The 21,605-nt window shown below is 35.8% G+C and overlaps 1 protein-coding gene across 6 annotated transcripts in view; it reads right to left on the bottom strand.

The window, feature by feature from the left end:
* Positions 1-14,942: 14,942 nt before the first annotated feature.
* The window catches only part of LOC121870960 (transmembrane protein 8B-like), a 51,538-nt gene continuing 44,875 nt past the window's right edge, over positions 14,943-21,605 (bottom strand). For 3 of the 6 annotated variants that reach the window (XM_042372944.1, XM_042372945.1, XM_042372946.1), the window contains one exon: positions 14,943-15,944. In XM_042372944.1, coding sequence (XP_042228878.1) covers positions 15,672-15,944 — 273 coding nt within the window. In that variant the 3' untranslated portion in view covers positions 14,943-15,671. Of the gene's footprint in view, positions 15,945-17,848; positions 17,993-21,605 lie in introns of those variants that run through there. The other 3 variants (XR_006089804.1, XR_006089805.1, XR_006089806.1) reach the window with 3 other exon arrangements.

Consider the following 21,605-nt stretch of genomic DNA (forward strand, 5'->3'; position numbering starts at 1 on the left):
AAATGAGATGTAAGGTTTCATTCAATGACGGGTGGTTTAATTTGTCCTAAAACTAAGGAAAATGTAAGTTCATAGTTCATGTGATTGATTCATAAACAGTAATGGTTAAATTACTATTTACTTAATCATTTCACCACTTAGCTTACTGGCCATTCGGGGAAACATTCTTCCTACCAGTCTACCACTGTTACGTGTATAAATACTTCCATTAGGTCTATTAGGGTAGGACTACTATTTCATATAAATGTAAGAAAGCCGAGCTCTTACCTTTTTTTCTAATGCTTTCCCACATATTTAATTTCACATTTGAAAAAAAGGAGGCCTTAAAACTACACCAAACTACATGAAAAGGGGGTGATACTGAATAATGAAATTCATAATACTGATATTGAAACAGTTTATTTAGCCAGTAAAATACAGATATTGTGGATAATAACAATATTAACATTGCTGAGCCAGTTGAGAGCCTGGGCTCTCTTGGAGGGCCACCAGACTGGTGCCTGCACTTCGGCACCTCAGCTACCCTGAGAGATTGGAGCGCCTGAACTTTTTTACTTTTACTTTTATCCTCTTCGCCACTGATCGGCTTGTTAGCCGCTTGGGCGATCGGTCACGTCTCTGTCACGCACTGTTGGAAAATACTGGGCATGCACCGGCTCCTGAATGTACCTGAACCCGCTCCAGTGTTGGTCAAGTCTGGTCTTGAAAGAGCTCACACTCGGTGCCGTCACAACACTCTCTGGTAGGTTGTTCCAAGAGTTTACAACCCTCACTCCGAAAAAGTTTGCCCTCACAGTTTTGTGTAATGTCCACGGTCATACACGTCAGTTAACGTAAAATCAGACGATTCATATTACGCCCAATAGCCCACAAAACATGTAGCTAGGCCTTCCTTAAGTCCCCCGTCTGAGGAGTCCATTTTCTCATTACTTCAGGACGCCTGAGTCCTCCGTTTTCTCTCAATCTTAGAGTGCACCCGAGACTTCATTATTCCTGAGTAATGACAAAATTTGAAACTGCAACTGTGGTTGCAATTGTTGAGGCAACTTAGATATGTCTGATTACAGTTGGAACATTCAAGATCCATTGTGTATGGTGTTGAAAGCTTCAACTGTTCTTATTGTTTGTAAAACTTGTCAAGTAAGTGAGTGTCGAGTTTGTCAGTATGAATGGCATATCTTTATATCGTCCGTGGGGATAGCCATGAGTTCCAAGGTTTACTGAAGTTAGATTATTGTGATGCCCAAACATCAGAGAATCGGATGTTCGTAGTTCAGTTAGTGTCAGTTGTCTATTTTAGAAAGTCATTAATCTACTGAAAAGATTTTGTCAAACTCAAAATCTCCAAGACCTAATGGCTCTTCTCAGGAACAACTCCTTGGCTGTGGTTTGTGGTTTCTGGCAAGCAAAGTTGTTAGAGCGTATTTAATGTCCATTTCACCTTTTCCTGAACAAACTCAATCTCGGATTAGATTATAAAGACAGACTTGGAAAATTAGCCTGGCCTGTGACACTGACGTTCATAGCTAAATGTACAGCGACCCAGTTGAATATAATTTTGGTTGTTGGTGAGATTAACCATTCTGGTATGTATGCGCGAGCCGGGACTGCCCCAAGCTCACGTATGTACAGATGTGCGAGGAAAAGTCACACATTCGTGACTCTTTCTCAACGCATCTCCAGGTATGTAAACGATTGTTCCCGCTGCCAGGTTAAGTCAATTTAACCTAGTCGATTTTGTGAATATCAGTGTTCATGTTGTAACAGTGAAATTATCATTTACCCAGTGAAAGGATAAATATAACGTAAATGTTGTCTGTCGTTGCCAGACGTATGTTTTGTATAGTTGAAGTTAGGCATTTAAACATTCGTGACTCTTCCTCAACGCATCTCCAGGCACTGTTTGTATTGTCACCACTATCGAGGTGCGGTAGCTGCCTATGGGCAAGATGGTCCTTGAAGGATGTCTTTAATATGGCGAGATAAGAATACGAGGACAAGATTATACAGAGAACGCCATGTGGAGACACTGCACGAGTCTACCCCCCCCTCGCCCCACCCCAGGCGCTCCTTGCGAGCGAGCTTCTGCTCGGCTGGCGTAAACAGCTCCCGTCCCTAGTGGACACAGTCTTGTCCGTCCATTGATCTTCGTCATATGTACCGAGCAGTATTGGTATTACCAGTAATACTGTGTTGTCAGGGCTGTTGGGAGTGCATCCTCCATATGGCCTACTAGCTGAGTTCTATCTAGTATTATTTTTGTACATGATTGGAAATAACTAGCAGAAATTTAGTTATCCCAGGTTGAGTAGTGATCCCATAACAATTGATAGTATCAGTAAATATGTACGTGAGGTGAGTGCATCAACTGACGGAGACGTGCCATGTTATTCATGCCAGAAGAACATGATGTTATAAGTTAATTTGGGATATTGTCAAGTGTGTCATATAACCATCTGTATTAGCAATAGAAGTTGTTTAATGATGTAATAAGAATTGAAGATTTAATTTGTTACTTGTAAAGTAAGACTTAAGGGTCTGGTCTGAGTGAACATAATTAACATCTTATTCACTCCATATGTTAATAAATATTAAATTAGTAAACTACAAGTATCACCACTCTATCCTTTCTACACATTGGTTCTCTGAAAATAACTAGTAACTCACGTGCTTAGACACTCGCTAACACGCTACCTAACAGTTCCATGAGATATATTATATTCTAATCAAAGTCTGGGTGGTGGCAGGCTACCGTGGTAAGTATAATAAGTGTTGTAATAAGAATAACACGGTTCCCAGACTAATCCATGGTTTAGAATATAACCAGAACAAGATATATACTTCTAGAGAGAAAGACATAGAATATGAAATTATTAAACTACTGTATGCACACCAGAAAAGAATATAAAAGATAGACATGAGTAAGTAAACAAGAATTTAAGAAAGAAGAAAATTGGTATATAAGTATTGAAGAATAATAACTCTAACTAAAACAGGACACTTATTGAAAAGAATAAATATTTGAAATAAGTATATGAATAAATCTGAAGAATAGTATGAAGTAAGGAAAGTCACTCCCTTACATCTGAACTTGCGGCTTCTTCAATCTTGAGCTGTGACCACTTGTGGGGGCGAGCGTCCGCCAGCTCCATGTAAGGACATTCGACAGAGTAATGCCCTTTGAGATGCTTGCACACCTCAATTAGGTCACCCCTTGCCCATCTGTAGTATAAGCTAGGCAAGTTCAGGCACTCCAATCTCTCAGGGTAGCTGAGGTGCCAAAGTGCAGGCACCAGTCTGGTGGCCCTCCTTTGAACATTTTCAACCAACTGACAGTCCCTAGTATATCTCGGGGACCAGACGGGGTGACAGTACTCCAGATGGGGAAGGACTTCACTCATGAAGATCGTTACGAGGGACGGACCATCTAGATATCTGAACGACCTTCTTATAAGACCCAATAATTTATATGCCTGATTTACCTTCCTCTCGCAATGGCCCCCTAGGCCCCGTTGTGGGTCGATGACCTGTGCCGAGGTAGGCTATTCCCCGTAAAAAAAAAAAAGTACAGTATTGTAATTATTATTCCACAACTTTTATAGTTTCATGTAATAATGGCAACATGCCATTTCCATTGATGTTATTCTTCATTATCCTCCGTTTAGGATATTATTCCTTGTTTTGCGATAATTTTGCTTAATGTTAGGTTTACAGGAATGCATCCCATTCGTTAAATGAGGGATACCTGTAAAGACAAAATATTAACGTCACAGAAGATTGGGATTCTAATACAGTAATGGAGTTTAAGACTTTATGGTAACCAACACCAACCAGAAAAATCAAATTTATATACCGGTGACAAAATTACAGAACCTGGTGACAAATTGTCTGTTGACGAATTGTTCTAGAACCACATTTCCTGGTAATTAGAAATCACTGTCTGGGAATAGTGATTGATAATATCTTGCATGTCACTTAAAAGGAACCATAAGTCACAAAATGAGGATGAAATATAGGCCAAAAAAATAAGTCTGTTATATATTCTCCAGAGCTGCAAAGGGTTTCACACAAATAAGTTGGAATCCCTTCAGAAAGTAAATTATCTCCAAATTTTAAATACTATACAAACAAATAATGCTTTGTAGATGGTACAATATATTGTATTTTTTTTTTTTTTTTGCATTTACCAATACAATGTAGGAATAAGATGAAGAGCAAGATGGTGGAGTGATAGAAGAAACATGGGATATAAAAAGAGAATATGGGACGATGAGTTACTATCATAAACAATATAAAACTGGAGGTCATAAGAGAGACAGTGAACATACATATTCAAACTGGAATCAACAAAAGATATAATGTACACCGTGGAAAAAATATACCTGTATCTAAAAGGAATAATGAGAGCCATTAGAAAGAAAAGAAAAATCTGAGGAAATTGAAGTACAGTACAGATTGTACCTCTCTTGTCCGGCAACCTCGGGACCTGACCGGTGCCGGACCATGGACATTCACCCTCGAAACACCCTACATAAAGCATAAAAACATAAGATAGGAAATAAATAAATAAGAAATAGTAATACGGTTAAAATACTATTTCATTTACCTTTAATGCTACCATAATTCTGCTTCCAAAGTGAAGTGATGGTACCATAACTCAAATTACATTTGAGTTACATCAGGGCTATTGGGCAAACTAAAATCATTCCAGACCACGGGAGTTTCCGGACCACAGAATACCGGACTAGAGAGGTACAACCTGTACTGTATATATTGTTCTAAATTGTATTTAAATAAATTGTGACTTAATTCTAAACCTTTACTCTAGCCAATTATTATTTCCCTTTAAAGAAGTGTAGAAACTATATTTGGGAATACAGGTATCAGATACTGTACAGTAAAACATTACAAAAAAGCTTTCTACTTCAAGTACTGTACTGGTGTTATTAAACATCTTAAAGCCTGTGACATACAAAAACACTTCAGTTGAATTCTCCCATATAGGATGATTTTTAATAATCCTTTACTAAAGGAGGGCTTATTTAATGTCCTATGGAGAAAACTTTACCTAATAAGTCAGCAGTGTAGGAAGGTTTATTAGATAATTCTCCCTAGTACATTAGAGGTTTATATAATAATGAGAACTACAGACAATGTATAAAATATTCATTATTACCATTGAAATAATTATTTCTTAAAGAAATAACATGCTCTTACACATTATTGTATGTCATTATATTACCACTATACACCTAAACTTCTTGGGGGAAAAAACAGAAATGGGCGGAAAATATGCTCTGCAATTTGTAAGATTCTGGCAATCTAAAATAACCAGTAATCTTTACAAGAATGGCATATCCATTCATAACTCTCATTATGTTTATGGCAGTGTTAAGAGCATATCATAGTTGATATCACTGACCTATACAAATATTATTGTTCTTCACTTCACTTTTTAATAAAGAGACCACCATAATATAACCCTAGAAAAAATATTTTGTGTATGGTCAAATTCACACTTAACATCCAGTGACTAGAATCAGACTGTATCTAAAATGTAGAGAAATATTGAAAATACCAAAGCTATAAATGCAGTTGCAGTACTCTTTACTTATATACTTATTGTGATATTGGTATTTTTCATACTGGAATTAAAGATTCATTTCCTTCACTATATACAAAATTTCTACATGTCATTGGTCTATCTAAATATATGTACAGTACATACAGTAATATCTACGCTAGTCGGAATCCATCTTAACCAGAACTCTCCGACAGCCAGAATTGAAATTTTCCAAGGGGCACATTTTCTGGAAAATTCAGAAAATTCTGGGGATGGAGGAGTTTTTCTTCCGAGTTTGAGAGATGAAAATCAGGCACATTTTCCGGAAATTCTGAGAAAATTTTTCCGTTACCCAGAAAATTCTGGGCATGAGGGACTTTTTTCCAGGTTTGAGAAAGTCGTCTCATTACCTGGAAATTTCTCATTACCTGGAAATTTCTCATTCCCGGAAGTGCTCTGCACCAATTGTTCCGGCTAACAGAGATATTATTGTAGTACACAAAATATACCCCAGTATTAAATTACATATAGCTTAAAAAACTTATCTGCTATCATAGCTGTTCTGAACTACTGTACAGTTTTCTCCTAGCATAGTGCTCCACTCACTACTTTACCAATAACTCCCACCTAATTCTCATAGGTTTCTGATGCGGTTTTCTTTTTTTCTATAATTCCAACATCCCTTTTTAGTAATTAATCCTCCTCACTTTCTTTCCATTGCATCCCATTTCAGTGTATTTTACATCTTATCATAATATAGTTTGTAAGATATAAAAAATTTATAATTTTTGAGTTTTCAATTACTGTATAGTCTTTGCCCTATTGCTTTCCTCATTACTCAAACTTTTTATTTAACAGTTAATATTATCTTTAATATCTCAGCTTCCAATCTTAAATCCATAGCAATAGCACAACCCAAATAATAACTTTTCACTCTTGAATGCCTTTTCCCACATGGTACAGGTTGGTTGGAAGCAACAGCAACATTGAGTCTCCAATTAATTGCTGTCATTATTTCTCTGGCTCAAACAAAATGCTTGTTTGGGGTGTTTTGCTTTTGTTTCCCTCTCATAGCAAGGCCCAAAGGTATCATAACTAGCTTATACAGATTTACCCACAAATCACAAATTAAACTTATATTTCTACATAAATGTCCAGACTTGCAATTTTCTACTAGCTGTCTATCAGAAAGCCTTTGAAGGCCATGACGATCTAATGACCTATATCCGATGTTTTACAGCCACCCTGTGTCGAGTGGTAAATGGGTTGTGAAGAAACATAATGTGTTTACTGCTTGTCAATACTGTAATGTCATGATACCAAATATGATATTGTATCACCTCTTTCCTCCTCTTTCTCTCATGTTAAAGCCTTCTCTAGCTAGGTGGCTCAAATTGTATCATGCACCCCATGTCTTCATTTAGTGATAATGCATTTACTCCGAGAAAAATAGAACCGTAAATGTCTGAAATTTCTTTTAGTAATACTGTACATGTTATATATAAATGAGTTGTATTTTGGCATGTACAGTAATGTATATACATGTACTATGTGAGCAAAACTAAACTTAGTACAGTATATCCATACAGAAGATCATCAGCTGTCTTTAAATAATTACATTTCAGTAAAAATTTACTTTACACCAATGTAATAAAGAATAAATCCAAGGTCTCTTTTTATGATGAAAATTTTAAAATAATTTTTGTTTCTTGTTACCTGTACCTATTAAAGATATATCTTTTCATTCAACAGAGAAGTTCTCAAAATACAGTACAGTACTTAGTATTTTCATAGTATAAAATGACACAATCTACTTGATATATGTTATATGTACTGTACTGTATACAGGAGGTCCCTGACTTACAAACGTGCGACATACGAATGTCCGCTGATACTAATGGGGTTAAACGTTAAATTTACAGAATTTTATTTACCTGGTGACTTAATTTTTACTTTCATTTACTATATTTTGTTATTCTATTTCTTCTTTTGTCTTAAATTAAGTGATTTTAGATGTATATAAGAAATTAGGCTATGATATAGTGAGATTTTAAACATTGTTTTGTAAGTGCAGTATGCATATCGCATGTGTTCCGACTTACGAACGACCTCAGGAACGGAACCCGTTTGTAACCCGGGGACCCTCTGTATTGCTAATCTGTAAGATTTGATTACAGTACTCAAATTTCAGTGCACTAGATATGAGAAGGCACTTTGAAAGTACAATAACACGGAAAACCTTCAAATAAATCATACATATACAGTCTATATATTAGTACAAAGATATTGGAAATGTTCTACAGATAAGTGTATATTTATACTATAAATATTCATGCATATACTTAAGAATACAACATTTACTAACATCAAATAATGCTTCATACAATGAAAGTTGATTACAATACATTTAAAGGAAACAGATCTTCTCCCCATGAAAAAACTGATATTTAATGTCATGATTAAGGATCTATCAATGGAATGTCTGGTAAATATTACATCAGTTTTTCTTTATTCTTCCTCTCCTACTTCTTATCTCAGCTAAAACTGTTTTCATTATATTGGTATTGTCAGAACCTCTCTAAAATAAATATTAAATAATGCTCACTCAAGGTCAATCATTAGAAAAAGTTCTGGTCCCATTGTCTTATGTGGGGGTTATGTTCTTGGAAAAAAAATCTCTATGTACTGTATACTGTGTAACAAATTCACACATACTGAACTTAACTTAAAAAAAAAAATCTTTGAAGTTCTTCCCATATTATGGAGGGTTATCAGAATCAAAACAAATACTGTACCTGTATACATTTCCCTTCTACAATAAGGTTCCAATTCTAGTTAAACCAAATTACTTAAAACAACCTAGCATCGCCCATCAGGTGTTTGTCCTTCCCTAAAAATCAACAACAAGCACTCTGTTCCTTCACACATCCCATTGTTTCCTGGATGTATAACTCCTTCCACCTTCAGGGCATCTTCCAACCAAGCCTCTATTTGCTTCTTGGTTTTCCCTGTTACCATCTACATCTGAAATATATTCTCTCCCATTCATTCAATATGTCCATATCACCGAAGTACAGTATAGTCTGGATTTACGCGGTTTTTGTTTACGCGTTTGGTCATTTACGTGGTGCCTTGCCAGAATGAAATGTTTTAATTACGCAGGAAGCGGCGCGGGCAGGGTGTGCACTAGGTCGCCCAGTCATCAAAACATTACCGAGTTCTTCACCCGCTACCCACCACAGCCGGCCCAAGTCAGTGATAGTGAGGATATGGACTTTGAGGGGTTTGACATAGAGGCCCTGCAAGCCTCTGTGGTGGATAGTGATACAATTGATACAGGTGAGGGCCAATAATCTGCCTTCTGCCTCGGAACCAACCCCCCCATCCCCGTGTGCCCAGCCATCTTTTCTACTAACGTAAGTGTTAAAAAACCTAATATTATTGATATTTCTCTTAAATATTAATTGTGTGTGCATACAATCATAAAATTAAGAGGTTATTTTTACTACAACGTACATATTGTGTCGGAAAAAGTGGAGTTTGGGAGTCGGCCCAGTCTCTATTTCAATTAATCCCATATGTTCTGTTATTTCGTTTACGCGTTTCTCGTTTTACGCAGACCTCCACGGGTTCAATTGACCGCGTAAATGCCCTGAACCTCTTTCTGCCTAAAACTTCTTTCTCTTCCATATACTATATCTAACTTAATTCTGTTTTGTTAAGTTTCTGCATCTTATTTACCCACAAAGTTTTTACGCATTTTATTTCCGTTACTTCTAAACTGTTCCTTCCTCTTGCACACCAACAGAAAGACTTTGTTAGCAAATACTGTATTAAACTCTTTGCTCCAGGGTCACTGAACACCGGAGGTGTGGAACTATTTGGTAACGAAAGTGGTTTGGAAAGATTCTATACTTTATTAATAAAAAATTCCCATTACTGTACAGTATTATAAAATTATACTCACTTTTGACACCTTAAATAATCTGACCTTCCAATATTAAATTGAATAAAGTGATTAGTTCTTTTAAAAGATCTTCCACTACCAAGGCTAAATATAAGATTGAATGTCTGTGATATAAATAAGCAATAAATGCCAAGATTAAAATAACAGAAAGAATATTATTTTATAAATTTTCAGTGCAAAAAGAAACCTTAACCCTTAAGCCCCGGGTTAGGGTGCTCCTGGCAGTACCCCCCCACCCACCCCGCAGGGTTAAATCAAGAAAAAATAAACTTTTCCAAAAATATTAATAAAAAAGTAATAATAATAAAAAGAAAATGAAAAAAGAACCATGGTGGGAAAATAGACGGACGTTATGGAACGTCACCCGGGGCGCGCTAGTCGGACATTCTGGAACGTCACCCGGAGCCTAAGGGTTAAATGTATTGTACTGTATCTGAATGACGGTAAAAAAATAGATTGTAGTTTTTATACAGTACTCAACAACAACATGAAATTAAATTTAAATTTTACACAAATTAATAATGATTCTGAAATGAGGTAGTAAGGCATGAGAGGCTCAAGATAAAAAGGATCATCATTAACCATAATAACTTGCTTTCAGCAAATAAACAGGTCATCAAGGTAGGTAACTAGTAGCCGACATGATACTTCACAAGTTTAAGTGTTGAGAATGGATTTGTGCTTCATTCATTACTTGTAGAAATGCCTAGGGTAGACCAGTGGTGTGAAAATATTATCTGGTTCACCTAAACAACTAACTATATTGGGATAAGGCTCAACCACACACACACACATATAAATCTCCTTAAATGGGTTATCTAACAGGCAGCAATATTTATATATGTCACTTTTCTCAGTACAGTATGGATATCATAACTCAATATTTTTCCATGTAGTCAGTACAGTATGTCGATAAAATAGTAACTCTTACATTTTCACTTTTATAACTCTAATCCAAATGCTCCATAAATATGGACATCTTTATAACATGAATGAGCCTCATATTCTACATAGTTTACATCAATCACAAATTTCATCATACATGTACTTGAAATATAAAATCAACACAGAATATGATATAACCAGCATTTCAAAAAAGTGAATAAACAAGACATATGTACCCGTATCTCAAATTTCTCACTAGTACACCAAGCACTGATTTTTACTCGCCAATATAAGTTAACAGGCATGTCAACATTCACTAAATGTGAGAGGTATAGTCACAGTTAAGCCACACCAAACTTAACACAGAAAAGCTCTCAATGAAAACATGACCATTTGATATATTTTATGATTTGTAATAAATTTGGAAATACAGTATTAGTGGATTTCTTTCATAAATGTCTTCACTATGAATAAATCTTTTTAATACAGGCATCCCTTGAGTTAAGGAAATTCACACTACGTACTGGAACCTGAAATGAATTTTGAGATATGGAAGAAAAATTTGTGTTAATGGAAAATCTTCTGTAAGTTTATGGAGTTAAAAAGTTGGAAAAAAAAGAGAGAAGAAACCTAAATCTTCCCAACCTCCAATATTTCATTTAACTTAATGCAAAATAAAATACATAATACAGTACTGTACAGTATTTTATATAAAGGCATTTAAGTTACCTGTTAACTAAAATGACCATTATTGTAGAAAGTGTTACAGCCATCTTGGCTGATAGGGATGGTACAGGAAGGCTGATGTTACATCGTCACCGTAGGTGCTGCTCTGTACACTTTTTCAAAAAATAAGCAGAAATTTTACAATACCCTGTATAGCAAAATAATTTAATTTTTTCATAAATTTTATTTTTTATCAAATATTGTATGATTTTAAAAATATTTTCTATTATATTTTACCAAGTCTTAAGAGGGCAGATTTTTTAAATTAAGTCATGCTTTGGTGGCCTTTGTTTTGTATATCAGAAAAAATAAATGCAGAAAGTTACATATGTCTACCTGAAAATATGAGCTGAAAAACAACAGCTTGTCCCAGTAGCCTGGTAACAGAGACGAGTCTAACCTGACTACAATGCCGCCAGCAATGTTAACAGATGTAAATGTGAAAATATAGTTATCTGTAAATTTTCATTTGTATCAGGTATTTGTAGATTTAAAAATAAATGTTGCAGGTATGGTATTAACAGATTGTTGCTTGTAAGAGTTCAGAAATGGCTACTGCTGAGCTACCTCTGAAGACTTGGGTGTCTGCCGTTTATCGTCTCGGGTTATTGTCATCAGTACACTACAGAGTAGTTTATATCGACATTTTATATTTACAATTATTACTAATAATGTTTTTAAGTAAGCAATAACATATTTTTAATTCTGGTGTTGGGTTAGATAGAATTTAAACTACTGGAGACAGCAACTGGAGGATTCATTAGCTTGCTGGGGACAGCAACTTCACATATAGGCTGCAGGCTGATGTTTAGCCATTTATCAGACAAAAATGCGAGTCTTATAAGCCGTAAGATACGGTATACAAAATTACAATTCGTAAAATAACCATAACATAACTCCCCAGCTCATCCTGTTAACTCTTCCTGGTGCATGAAAAACTGTTTATTCCCATTATGTTTTTGACCTTATGATAATTGTTTCTTATCTTTCTTTTTTTTTGCACATTCTGTATGTTGTATTGTGTGAGTATGTGAGTAAAAAAATATGAAGAAAGTTTTGTATACCTACCAGAAATTAGAAGTTGAAAAGTAACCATAACATACCTCATACCTCAGCCTGGTAGTGAGAGGGTTAGGGGCATGTGGATGCTCCAGCTGACTCCAGTGAGTACCTTATTTAAATTTTCTGCTGTGACCCAAATTCGCATACGCAAGGGAAACTTTCGTAGCAGTAAAAAGAGGTGATAATTTACGAAATCTGTAAAAGTGAATTTTCATATCTCGAACATTTGTATAGCAAGGGATACCTGTATTGTCAAAAGTTTTGAAAATATTTTGATCTACATACTGAATCTATTCAGCCTTACATATCTTTTTTCAGAGATTTTAAAATAATTTTCTCCCACTTGGTGTTTAAATAGTGTACAGTACTGTAACTCTGGTTCCTGACTACATCCATTACAAGTACGTACGGTAATATACTTATAGTTTTAGCATTTACTCGTACCTTTACAAATTCATCTATACTGTACAAAGTACATACCCTTTTCCACTTGTTATATTGACATGTTCTTTTGTACTAATTTTTTATTTTGTTAATGATCAATAAACTCTTGTGGAGGAAAACTTTTCCAAGTATTAAAGTTTGCAATTTGTCCTTCCCACAAAAAGTTTTCCATTTCCTCTTACAGGCATTATTGGTTAGTACTCATTACCTCACTCATGTATAGTTAGTCATTCCCATCTCAACATCTAAACAGGTTAGTCTCTCATTTATAAAAGTAACTCATAAGTACAGTCATTCATTCATCATAATCTTTACTCATCTCTAAAGAAATTTACAATTACTAATCCTTTCCCAAGCATTTACCAACAGTCACTTATTTTTAGTGTCTAGCTTCTTTCTACATCATCAGTATTTGAATAGAATGACAATGCTGATATGCAATCAAATCATCATCTTACTCTCAAAGTATTCATATGACTCTAGCACCTCCATACCTCTATAAAGAATGTCAATGAATACAGCAATGACACAACGCATTCAGGACTTAACCTATCCAGTAAAACTGTAAATTAAGCCTTAAGTCTGAAGAAGAATGTGCACATCACACTAGTGTTCCATGTGATACTTCAGTCAGGGATTTTTTCTTCAAAGGAGAGGAGATATACAGTACAGTATTCTTACTAACAAGTGAGAGGTAGAGGTCTGTAAAATAATATATACCTGTACTAATGTTAAAAAAAAATTAATAGATATAAAAGATCTCTCAAATAACTTGCTGGTCAGTAGAAAAGATAAATTATCCTTACTCAAATACTTAAAAAATAAACAAAAAGAAACCAGTGCAATCCTCACAGTGTTTAAGAGTGCAAAAACTTGTACCGTATTATTATGATTTGCACGAATCATTATACCGTATCTAGCTAAATATACTATATGTAGCCTACCTTGTACTGCTATGGTTTCATAAGATGAGACTCCTAGTGCAAATCCTGAGTGGCATGATGGTATGGCAGGCTGCTCTCTCTGGTATGTGCAGAGTTGGCTTCTGTTATATCAGCTCCAATATTAAGTTATTTCTTCTTGACCAGATGAAGGAACCTCATTCAATGAGATATAAGATAAATGGATGCATGTCATTTGTTTTCTATCACTGAAGAGTCTCAGTGAATATCACTGTATGTAGAGTCCCCCAAATAAAGTATCATTAGATATTCTGTCGTGAAAATTTGAAGTGCGAGATTTAAAGCTTTGATATGACCCCCAGTGCATCATCATAAATTGGTATGCCTGCTCGCCATATCAGCAACAGCTAGGTTTGAAGTATAGGAGGAAGTTGTCCTTGTATGGCATACTAGATACTTCAAAATAACAAGAATTCCATTAAGCTATATTAATGTATGTATTGTGCTGGGTAGAAGCAAGGCATATGTAAACAAGCCACTGACTGATGATTACAATAACACTGAAATATACATTAAATGGAAATGTTTTGGAACATCATTAATGAGACTGAGACAGACCTCAAAACAGACATTTCAACCATTATGCCATTGTACTAACGGAGTTTCATTTATATCGAGTTTCACAATATGCCTATTCATGTTGTTCAGTATATGTCTGATTTAAGAAAAATGAGTAAGTAAATAGTTCTTGATATTAGATTGAACTGTTTCAGCAATACACAATATATCAGTCTACATGAAATCTACCACGTTACTGACTTATAAATTGCACTAATTTAACACCAAAATAAGGTTTCAAATCAAGACGACTTGCAGGCAACAGAACTTAACACTCCATCCACCTATAGTAAGACATTTGTGGTCGTAAGTTTCAGTATGGCACCAGTTGCTTCATGGTGCCTAACCCATCATGATACCGTGGGTTCGTTCACCCTAGTTCGCCGTGCTATCTCATTGTTACGTATACCCTCATTGTGAAGGGCAATAATAGCACCTCTCTCATTTTGCATTGTCTCCACAATAATTTCTCGCTCCATTCGATGTAAGATCCCGTTGATGACTGGCATGGCATTCGTATCCATTTATGACATCCACTCCGAGTCATGTAATATATGATCTGAAGCCTTGGAGTGTACACACCGTTCAAAAATGTATACAGTCAGTCCTCGACTTACGACGGGGTTAGGGACCGACGACTCGAATTGGTCGTAAGTCAAAAATGAGAAAATAATAAATAGAAAATCTAAAATGGGTGTCTCTTTTTCTTCCCAGCACCACGAGAACTCTCACTTTTACGCTTGCCAGCCATTTTAAATGGAATTACAAACAAACATTTTGTCAGGACACAGCGCGATCACTAATGTCGGGACTCGAAAATATGTAATTTGAAAAATATTTTATACGACTGCGGCGGTCGTATGTCCGGGTGGTCGTAAGTCGAGTAGGTTGCAAGTCGAGGAGTGCCTGTATACTCAATCATGATCAAAGGTCGCGGATGTAGAACTACCAACCTTTCAGAAACAGGTCGAGTAACATTGTTCAGAAAGACTTGAATCACATTGACCCCCAAGGCTAACGATACTTTTTTGGGGGACTGTACTTACATACATATTCAGTTTAATCAATGATAATAATCAATCCTATACTGTGAAATAAGAGATGACTGTTACATATACCACCATCAAAATACATATTTCTATATAAACCAGAAGATATATTAAGTATCACTACTATTTCATCCATACACATAAAATATAAGTAATGTATGTCTACTTCTTGATGTGATGACAAAATGAATAAGGCGTGAACAGTTATAAATAATCTTACTTTTAACTAAATGTCTAAACACACATTCATCATCATCCTTCTACTTTTAATCAAATATAAACAAGTCTTTACATATTTACAGAATCTTGTAGCACACTCTTTGGGACCATTCAAAAGTACGAAGCCCTTGTTTAATCATTTTGTCACCAATGAATTAAACTATTTACTGCAGACATACTCATGTCTTTTAGAAAAAAAATGTTTTTGGTATAAACCAAACAAAATACCTTTAAAGTTATTCATCTTCCCTATCTAAGCTGTGATAATCCTCTTCATTATCAGTTAACAGGAAGTCAACATCTGAGGTAACATGGAAGACAGGAGATGATGCTGTATAATCTACTATTGTTTCCCCAACATCAATTAACTCTGCGTCATCACTGGCTAAAGAAGCAGAGTGCCCAGTCACTTGGCCATTTGCTTTGTGAGCCAGGACAGATGGACTGCGGGACGGAAGCAGGAAGACAAGAGAGAGCGCGATGACAACATGCCAGGTGCTGTGTACATACTGTAAAGAAGAGTTTGCATATTTTAGCAATGGAATGGTGATAGAATAGAAAATATTAAATCCTAAATAAAGGTTTAATCATAAAATCCTATCTTATAACAGAGCCAATGATGCGCCAGATTGACTCGCGCAAAATAGGAAAGATTCGCTTTAAATTAAAACAATGTCCTTAATTGTGGGTGTCGCTTTAAATCAATAATCTTAAATTGAATTGCTTTAAATCGATGTTCTACTGTATTCATTTGGACTGAAATTTAATCAAGAAAAATCACAAATCAAGAATCAAAGAATGAAATCCCATGTTATATCTGGCGTAAAGAAACAAGATTACTTTACCAGGACCCCTCCTGGTAGAGTCAACCTACTCCAGGTACTTCTATGTAGAAGTAGGTAAATGGTCCAGTCAGATAAAAAAAAATTGCTGCATATACAGGTAATACTTCTTACCCCAATAAACCAGTTACCAAGAAAGAGTACCAGAGGTGTACCTGTACAGGGTGCTCTCACTATACTGTACGTACATTGGGTAATGTATGAGCTGGCGTCTACCACCAGAAGTTGTTCGATTTTGTTCATTTTTTCCATTGATGTTTTTTTATGAAAGTTTTATGCTATTTATTGTGTTTTTACCTTGCATTATTTTATTTTAGTGTTTTAAACCTTAATTTTAATTCAGCAACATATGACCTAAGCTGTTGCATAGCCAGGGATGTAATTACCACAATCAATCAATCAATCTTATCATTATATTAAGTATGTTAAGAGGTGGCAAATGCTATCACTGGAAGCTGGCGCCATGAGCCATCTCTTGGCAGTCACTGCTACCGCTGGTTCTCACAGACCCGCCGCTGTCCCATGATAACCCAGATCAATCAGTGATAAGCGTACACATGGTCGCAATTGAGGATACTGTATCGTGATAAACCAGATCAGCAATTATCGGGACCCGTGATTATCAAGGATACATGTACATGCACACACCATCCTACATTCATATTGTAAAAAAAGTAAAAGAAATAATTGTCCTAAGAGCAAACACATGAAAAGAAATATACATTTCTTTGCACACGAGTTAGCTGGCTTAGTGGGGGAGCGGGAGGACGGCTGGGCGGTTGGTGGGGAGGGGAGTATTGCTAGGTAATAGGCGAACGTAGCGTCACCGTTACTATGATAAACAGGAAGTATAGATGTACCGCATATGCAAATGGCGACTGTTAAACTTTCATTTGGCTTTTATTTACTGGTTTGGCAATAAAGTATTTTTTGTTGGAACTTATTTATTGTTATTATTTTTATTTATTCTATTCATCACATTTAGTGGTATTGTATATATTGTTTTAAGAAAACTATGGCTACAGGAGGAAAATACACACACAAAATTTTCTTTTCCTAAATACTCCTTGGTAAATTGCCGTAAATTGCCGTGCGCCTTATATACCATAAAATACAGTAAAGTTATATCCCTGTTAGCCAGAACAATTGGTGCAGAACACTTCCGAGGATGAGAGATTTCTGGGTAACAAGACGACTTTCTCAAACCCGGAAAAATTCCTTATCCCCCGTAACCTTTTCCGGTTACTGGGAAAAGTTTTTGAGTGTCTAAGCGAGACCTCTTGCACAGACGCACATTAGCCCACCTCCCCACAACGTTTCTGGGTGCCGGAGATGTTTTCCTCGAGAATAAACTACTGGAATCCTTAAATACAGTTCTAATTAAATTAGAAACTTAATTTCTTTACTATAATAATCCAGAATAGTTTATCTAAAAGTTTGGTCTAATAAATATATTTAAAAATTATAAATCTACAGGATATAGGCATGAATGAAGCTGTGTGTTACAGCAAATACTGTTATTTTCCACTCCCATGGAGCTGTGGGGGATTAGTGGGTCTTGTGTAACTGACCTGACCTGATGCAATGTCATGTGGAGGTAGAATGGGGGATTAGCAGTCTCATATTACTGATCTGATGGAATGTCAGGTTACCCTTTCTTGGGTGAAGGATTAGTGGGTCTCATGACCTGAAGACGTCTTGAATAAACACGAAACCTAAAATATTTTTAGAGATATTATGGTAAGTACAGATATAAGTATAAATGAGCAAAGATGTCTCCCTTCAACATTACGTTACATAACATTTTAAAATATGGAGTGAGGAAGCAGAAAAGTGTAGTAAATAGAGAGATGGAGTGGAAATGAGTGTTGCCAAGTGCTCCTCAACAGCTGATATTTAACTCACTACCATGCAGTCACACACAAGCAGATGAGTCTTAATTCCCTTGCTGGGGGTGTGAGTGGTATTGGGGAGTGTGTGGTTGTTGGAGGGTGTGTTTGTGTGTGATGTAGGGGTGTATGTGTGATGTGTAGGTGGTGTTGGTGTGTTGATGGAAGTGAAACCCTTTTGGGGGGAAGGGTTTCGTGGACAGTTCCCCTCCCCCCTTCCTTGCTCAAACATGGCTAATTGTGATAGGGAGATGAATTTGATACAATAATGATGCTTAATAAATTCTATACCAAATGGTTCCAATAAGATATCCTTAAATAAAATATTTCTATATGATATAGTGATGTAAATTCCATTCTTTTATTAAAAAAGAAAAAAAGTAAGAAATGTTGATACCGGAGTCAGTAAAATCAGTTCTAATTTCGTTAAACACCCCATTTTCTTATCAAATAATCCTGAATACTTTATCTAAAAGTTTGGTTAAATAATATTTAAAAAACAAAAGCTATATATGATACAGGCGTGAATAGAGCTGTGATACTTTTATCCTCTTCACCACTGATCGGCTCATTAGATGCTTGGGCGATCGGTCACGTTTCTGTTACACACTTCACTCAATTGACTGTAATACATAACTAATCATGTCTTAACACTTGTGATGAAGGTTGGGTGGGAGATTATTGGGTCACGTTACTAACCTGACCTGATGTAACGTCAGGTCACCCAGTGTTGGGTGGGGGATTAGTGGGTCTTATGACCTGAATATGTCTTGAATGACATTATTTTTTACCTATGAGGTATATACATAGTACTATACTGTATTGTATATGAAGGGTACATGTATTAATAAGCACAGATTATTACAGTAATGTACTGTACCTGTACTAATTAATGAAAAACAAATATTATTGTATCATGAATGAGTCCGTACTTTAGACAAACAGTGAGGGGAGGGGGGTGGTGCTTATAAAATGTCACCGACTTGACTTAGGAGAATATAACTTGCATTGGTGGAATTATAATTGTAAGATAGCGATTAATTTGAGTATAAATATCCCTTATTTTGCACCATATATAATAATTTTAGTAATAATTTAGTACATTTGAGTACAGGTTGTGATAATTTATGTGGTTGTAGTTTCAAAGCTTTGTGACATCACTAATGTATAATGAGTCTCCATATGCCCTGGTTTATTCATTGATCAGTTGTCTAAGTCCAAAAGTAGTCCTATTGAGTTATCATGTATCAATTAATTAATTTTAAAATATAAATTATAATGTAAAATGTTATAAGACAATGGTTTAGTAGTGCTGTTAATGTGTGCTGTGTAAGTGTCTTGGCATGTCACCTCACCACCTGACTCCTGAACAAACTCTTCATCAACTTCTTCAAATCCTACAATGTGCTTGGCAAGCTAAAACACACACAGGAATTAAGACAACAAGCATCCAGTGAGGGTTTTGTTGTGTGACTACATGGAGGCGAATTAAAAGATCAGCTGTTGAGGAGCTTATCGCCTGGCAACACTGGTGCATGTTACCACTCCTTTCCACTCCATCTCTCTCATCACCCATACCTCTTTGCTTTCTCACTCCATATTTTAAAATGTTATGTAATGCTGAAGGGATACAACTTTGCTCATTTATACTTATACTTATCATAATCTCTCTAAAAATACTTTAGCTTTCGTGTTTATTCAAGAAATTTTCAGGTCATGAGACCCACTAATCCCCCCACCAAAGAAAGGGTGACCCGACATTCCATCAGAAGGTCAGTATATGAGACCACTAATCCCCCACCCTACCTCCACCTGCCATTGAGTCAGGTCAGGTCTCCCCAAAAAATAATTGCATCTTTATTCAAAACACTTTCAGAAAATTCTCTTGATTTTCAACCTTGGAAAATTGTTCCTAAAGCTGGAAATTTTTGGAAAATTCCAGCTTTGGGAATGATTTTACGAGTAAATTTCAATTCCGGCTATCGGAGATTTCTGGGTTTGAGGGACTCCGGCTAACGGAGCTATTACCTTAACTTTAAAATAAGAAAAATTAAAGAGCGGGAAGTGAATTGTGTGGGATAGGTAGGAGCATGGCTAGACAAGTCCCTCCTTGATCCAATTAACATGACAATACTGTAGGCTCTTTCCAGAGTGAGGAATGTTACAAATGGAGACAACGAATTGAAATACTGTATTCTCAATTATATTGTCAAAAGTAAGCAATAGAAACAAATGGCTCTTGCAATATATATTACCAACACTTCATGCTACATCATAACACTGTTGGATTGCTTCTATGTTTTAATTTAGATTTTATATAGATTTTTAAATGTTGAGTGAGAAACGTTACTGCGATGTTACCTCTCTAGTCACTTTGCATCAATCACTTCAGTAATTCTGTGATTGAATTAGTTCAATTAAGGAATGCTTCATATCAATAATAAGTCAATTGATAAAGATAATAACCATACCCAGCAGATTTGATTATTCCTGATAACCATTATGCCATCACACATGTTACCGGAAAAGCGAGGAATGTTATTTGTGCGATATTTACTGACTTATATAGTACTGTATACAATCAACTATTATTACTGTTAATGTAATTGTAAGTATGAAAAACATAAAAGAAATTTGTACTAATGTAAAATTTACATAATAAACAAACCACAAGACAATGCTTGTTTAAATTACATCAACATAAATGATGTGTGTATATACCTATGTTACAACTTTGAGAGATGTACAGTCAGGGACACAAGTTGGCTCCCTGTGGTGAAACCGAGTCATGGGAATGAGTCTCCGAACTAACTTACCCCGACTGTCATCTGGTACAGGTGTGCTGTTTTATCTCATCTGGGGTCGATACTGCTTCAGTTTAGGAGGGAGCCAACTTTTGACTCAGGGTGTACATATTGATTAAAAAATAAATAAATTCTAGTTGATGGAGGATGGAAAGGTTACCCCTTTGTTGTAGGTAACATTCTTGATACTTCAGGAGTTGGCAAAGCCTGCACAACCATTTCCTCTGCTATTTCATCTCTGTCTGGGTTATCAGGGAAATGAAAACGAATATGACCCAATCGACCTCTGCACATGTTTCTGAGGTAATTAGCATTGATTCATGTCCTCTTCTGTCACTGACTCCATAACTGCAGCATAATGTTTAGAGAACTTTTTGGTTCTATAATGAACCAACAAAATTTCCGGATGCTAGTTTTGGTGTTGGCTCAGCGTCAGTAGACTCAGGTTGTGACATGAATGACTCAGACATGTGTGTAAGAGATGGTGTATTTTCCCTATCACTACTATTACTGGAATAATTTTGTGTGTCAGTATCTAGTAACCCATACTCAAGATGCTGAAGATAACATTGTTTAAATGATGTTTGACCTGCAGTGTTGTGATACAGTGAAACTTTATAATGGCCAAGAGGTTT

The sequence above is a fragment of the Homarus americanus genome, unplaced genomic scaffold (genome assembly GCF_018991925.1).
Source record: "Homarus americanus isolate GMGI-L3 unplaced genomic scaffold, GMGI_Hamer_2.0 scaffold52512, whole genome shotgun sequence".
Taxonomy (NCBI): Eukaryota; Metazoa; Arthropoda; class Malacostraca; order Decapoda; family Nephropidae; genus Homarus; species Homarus americanus.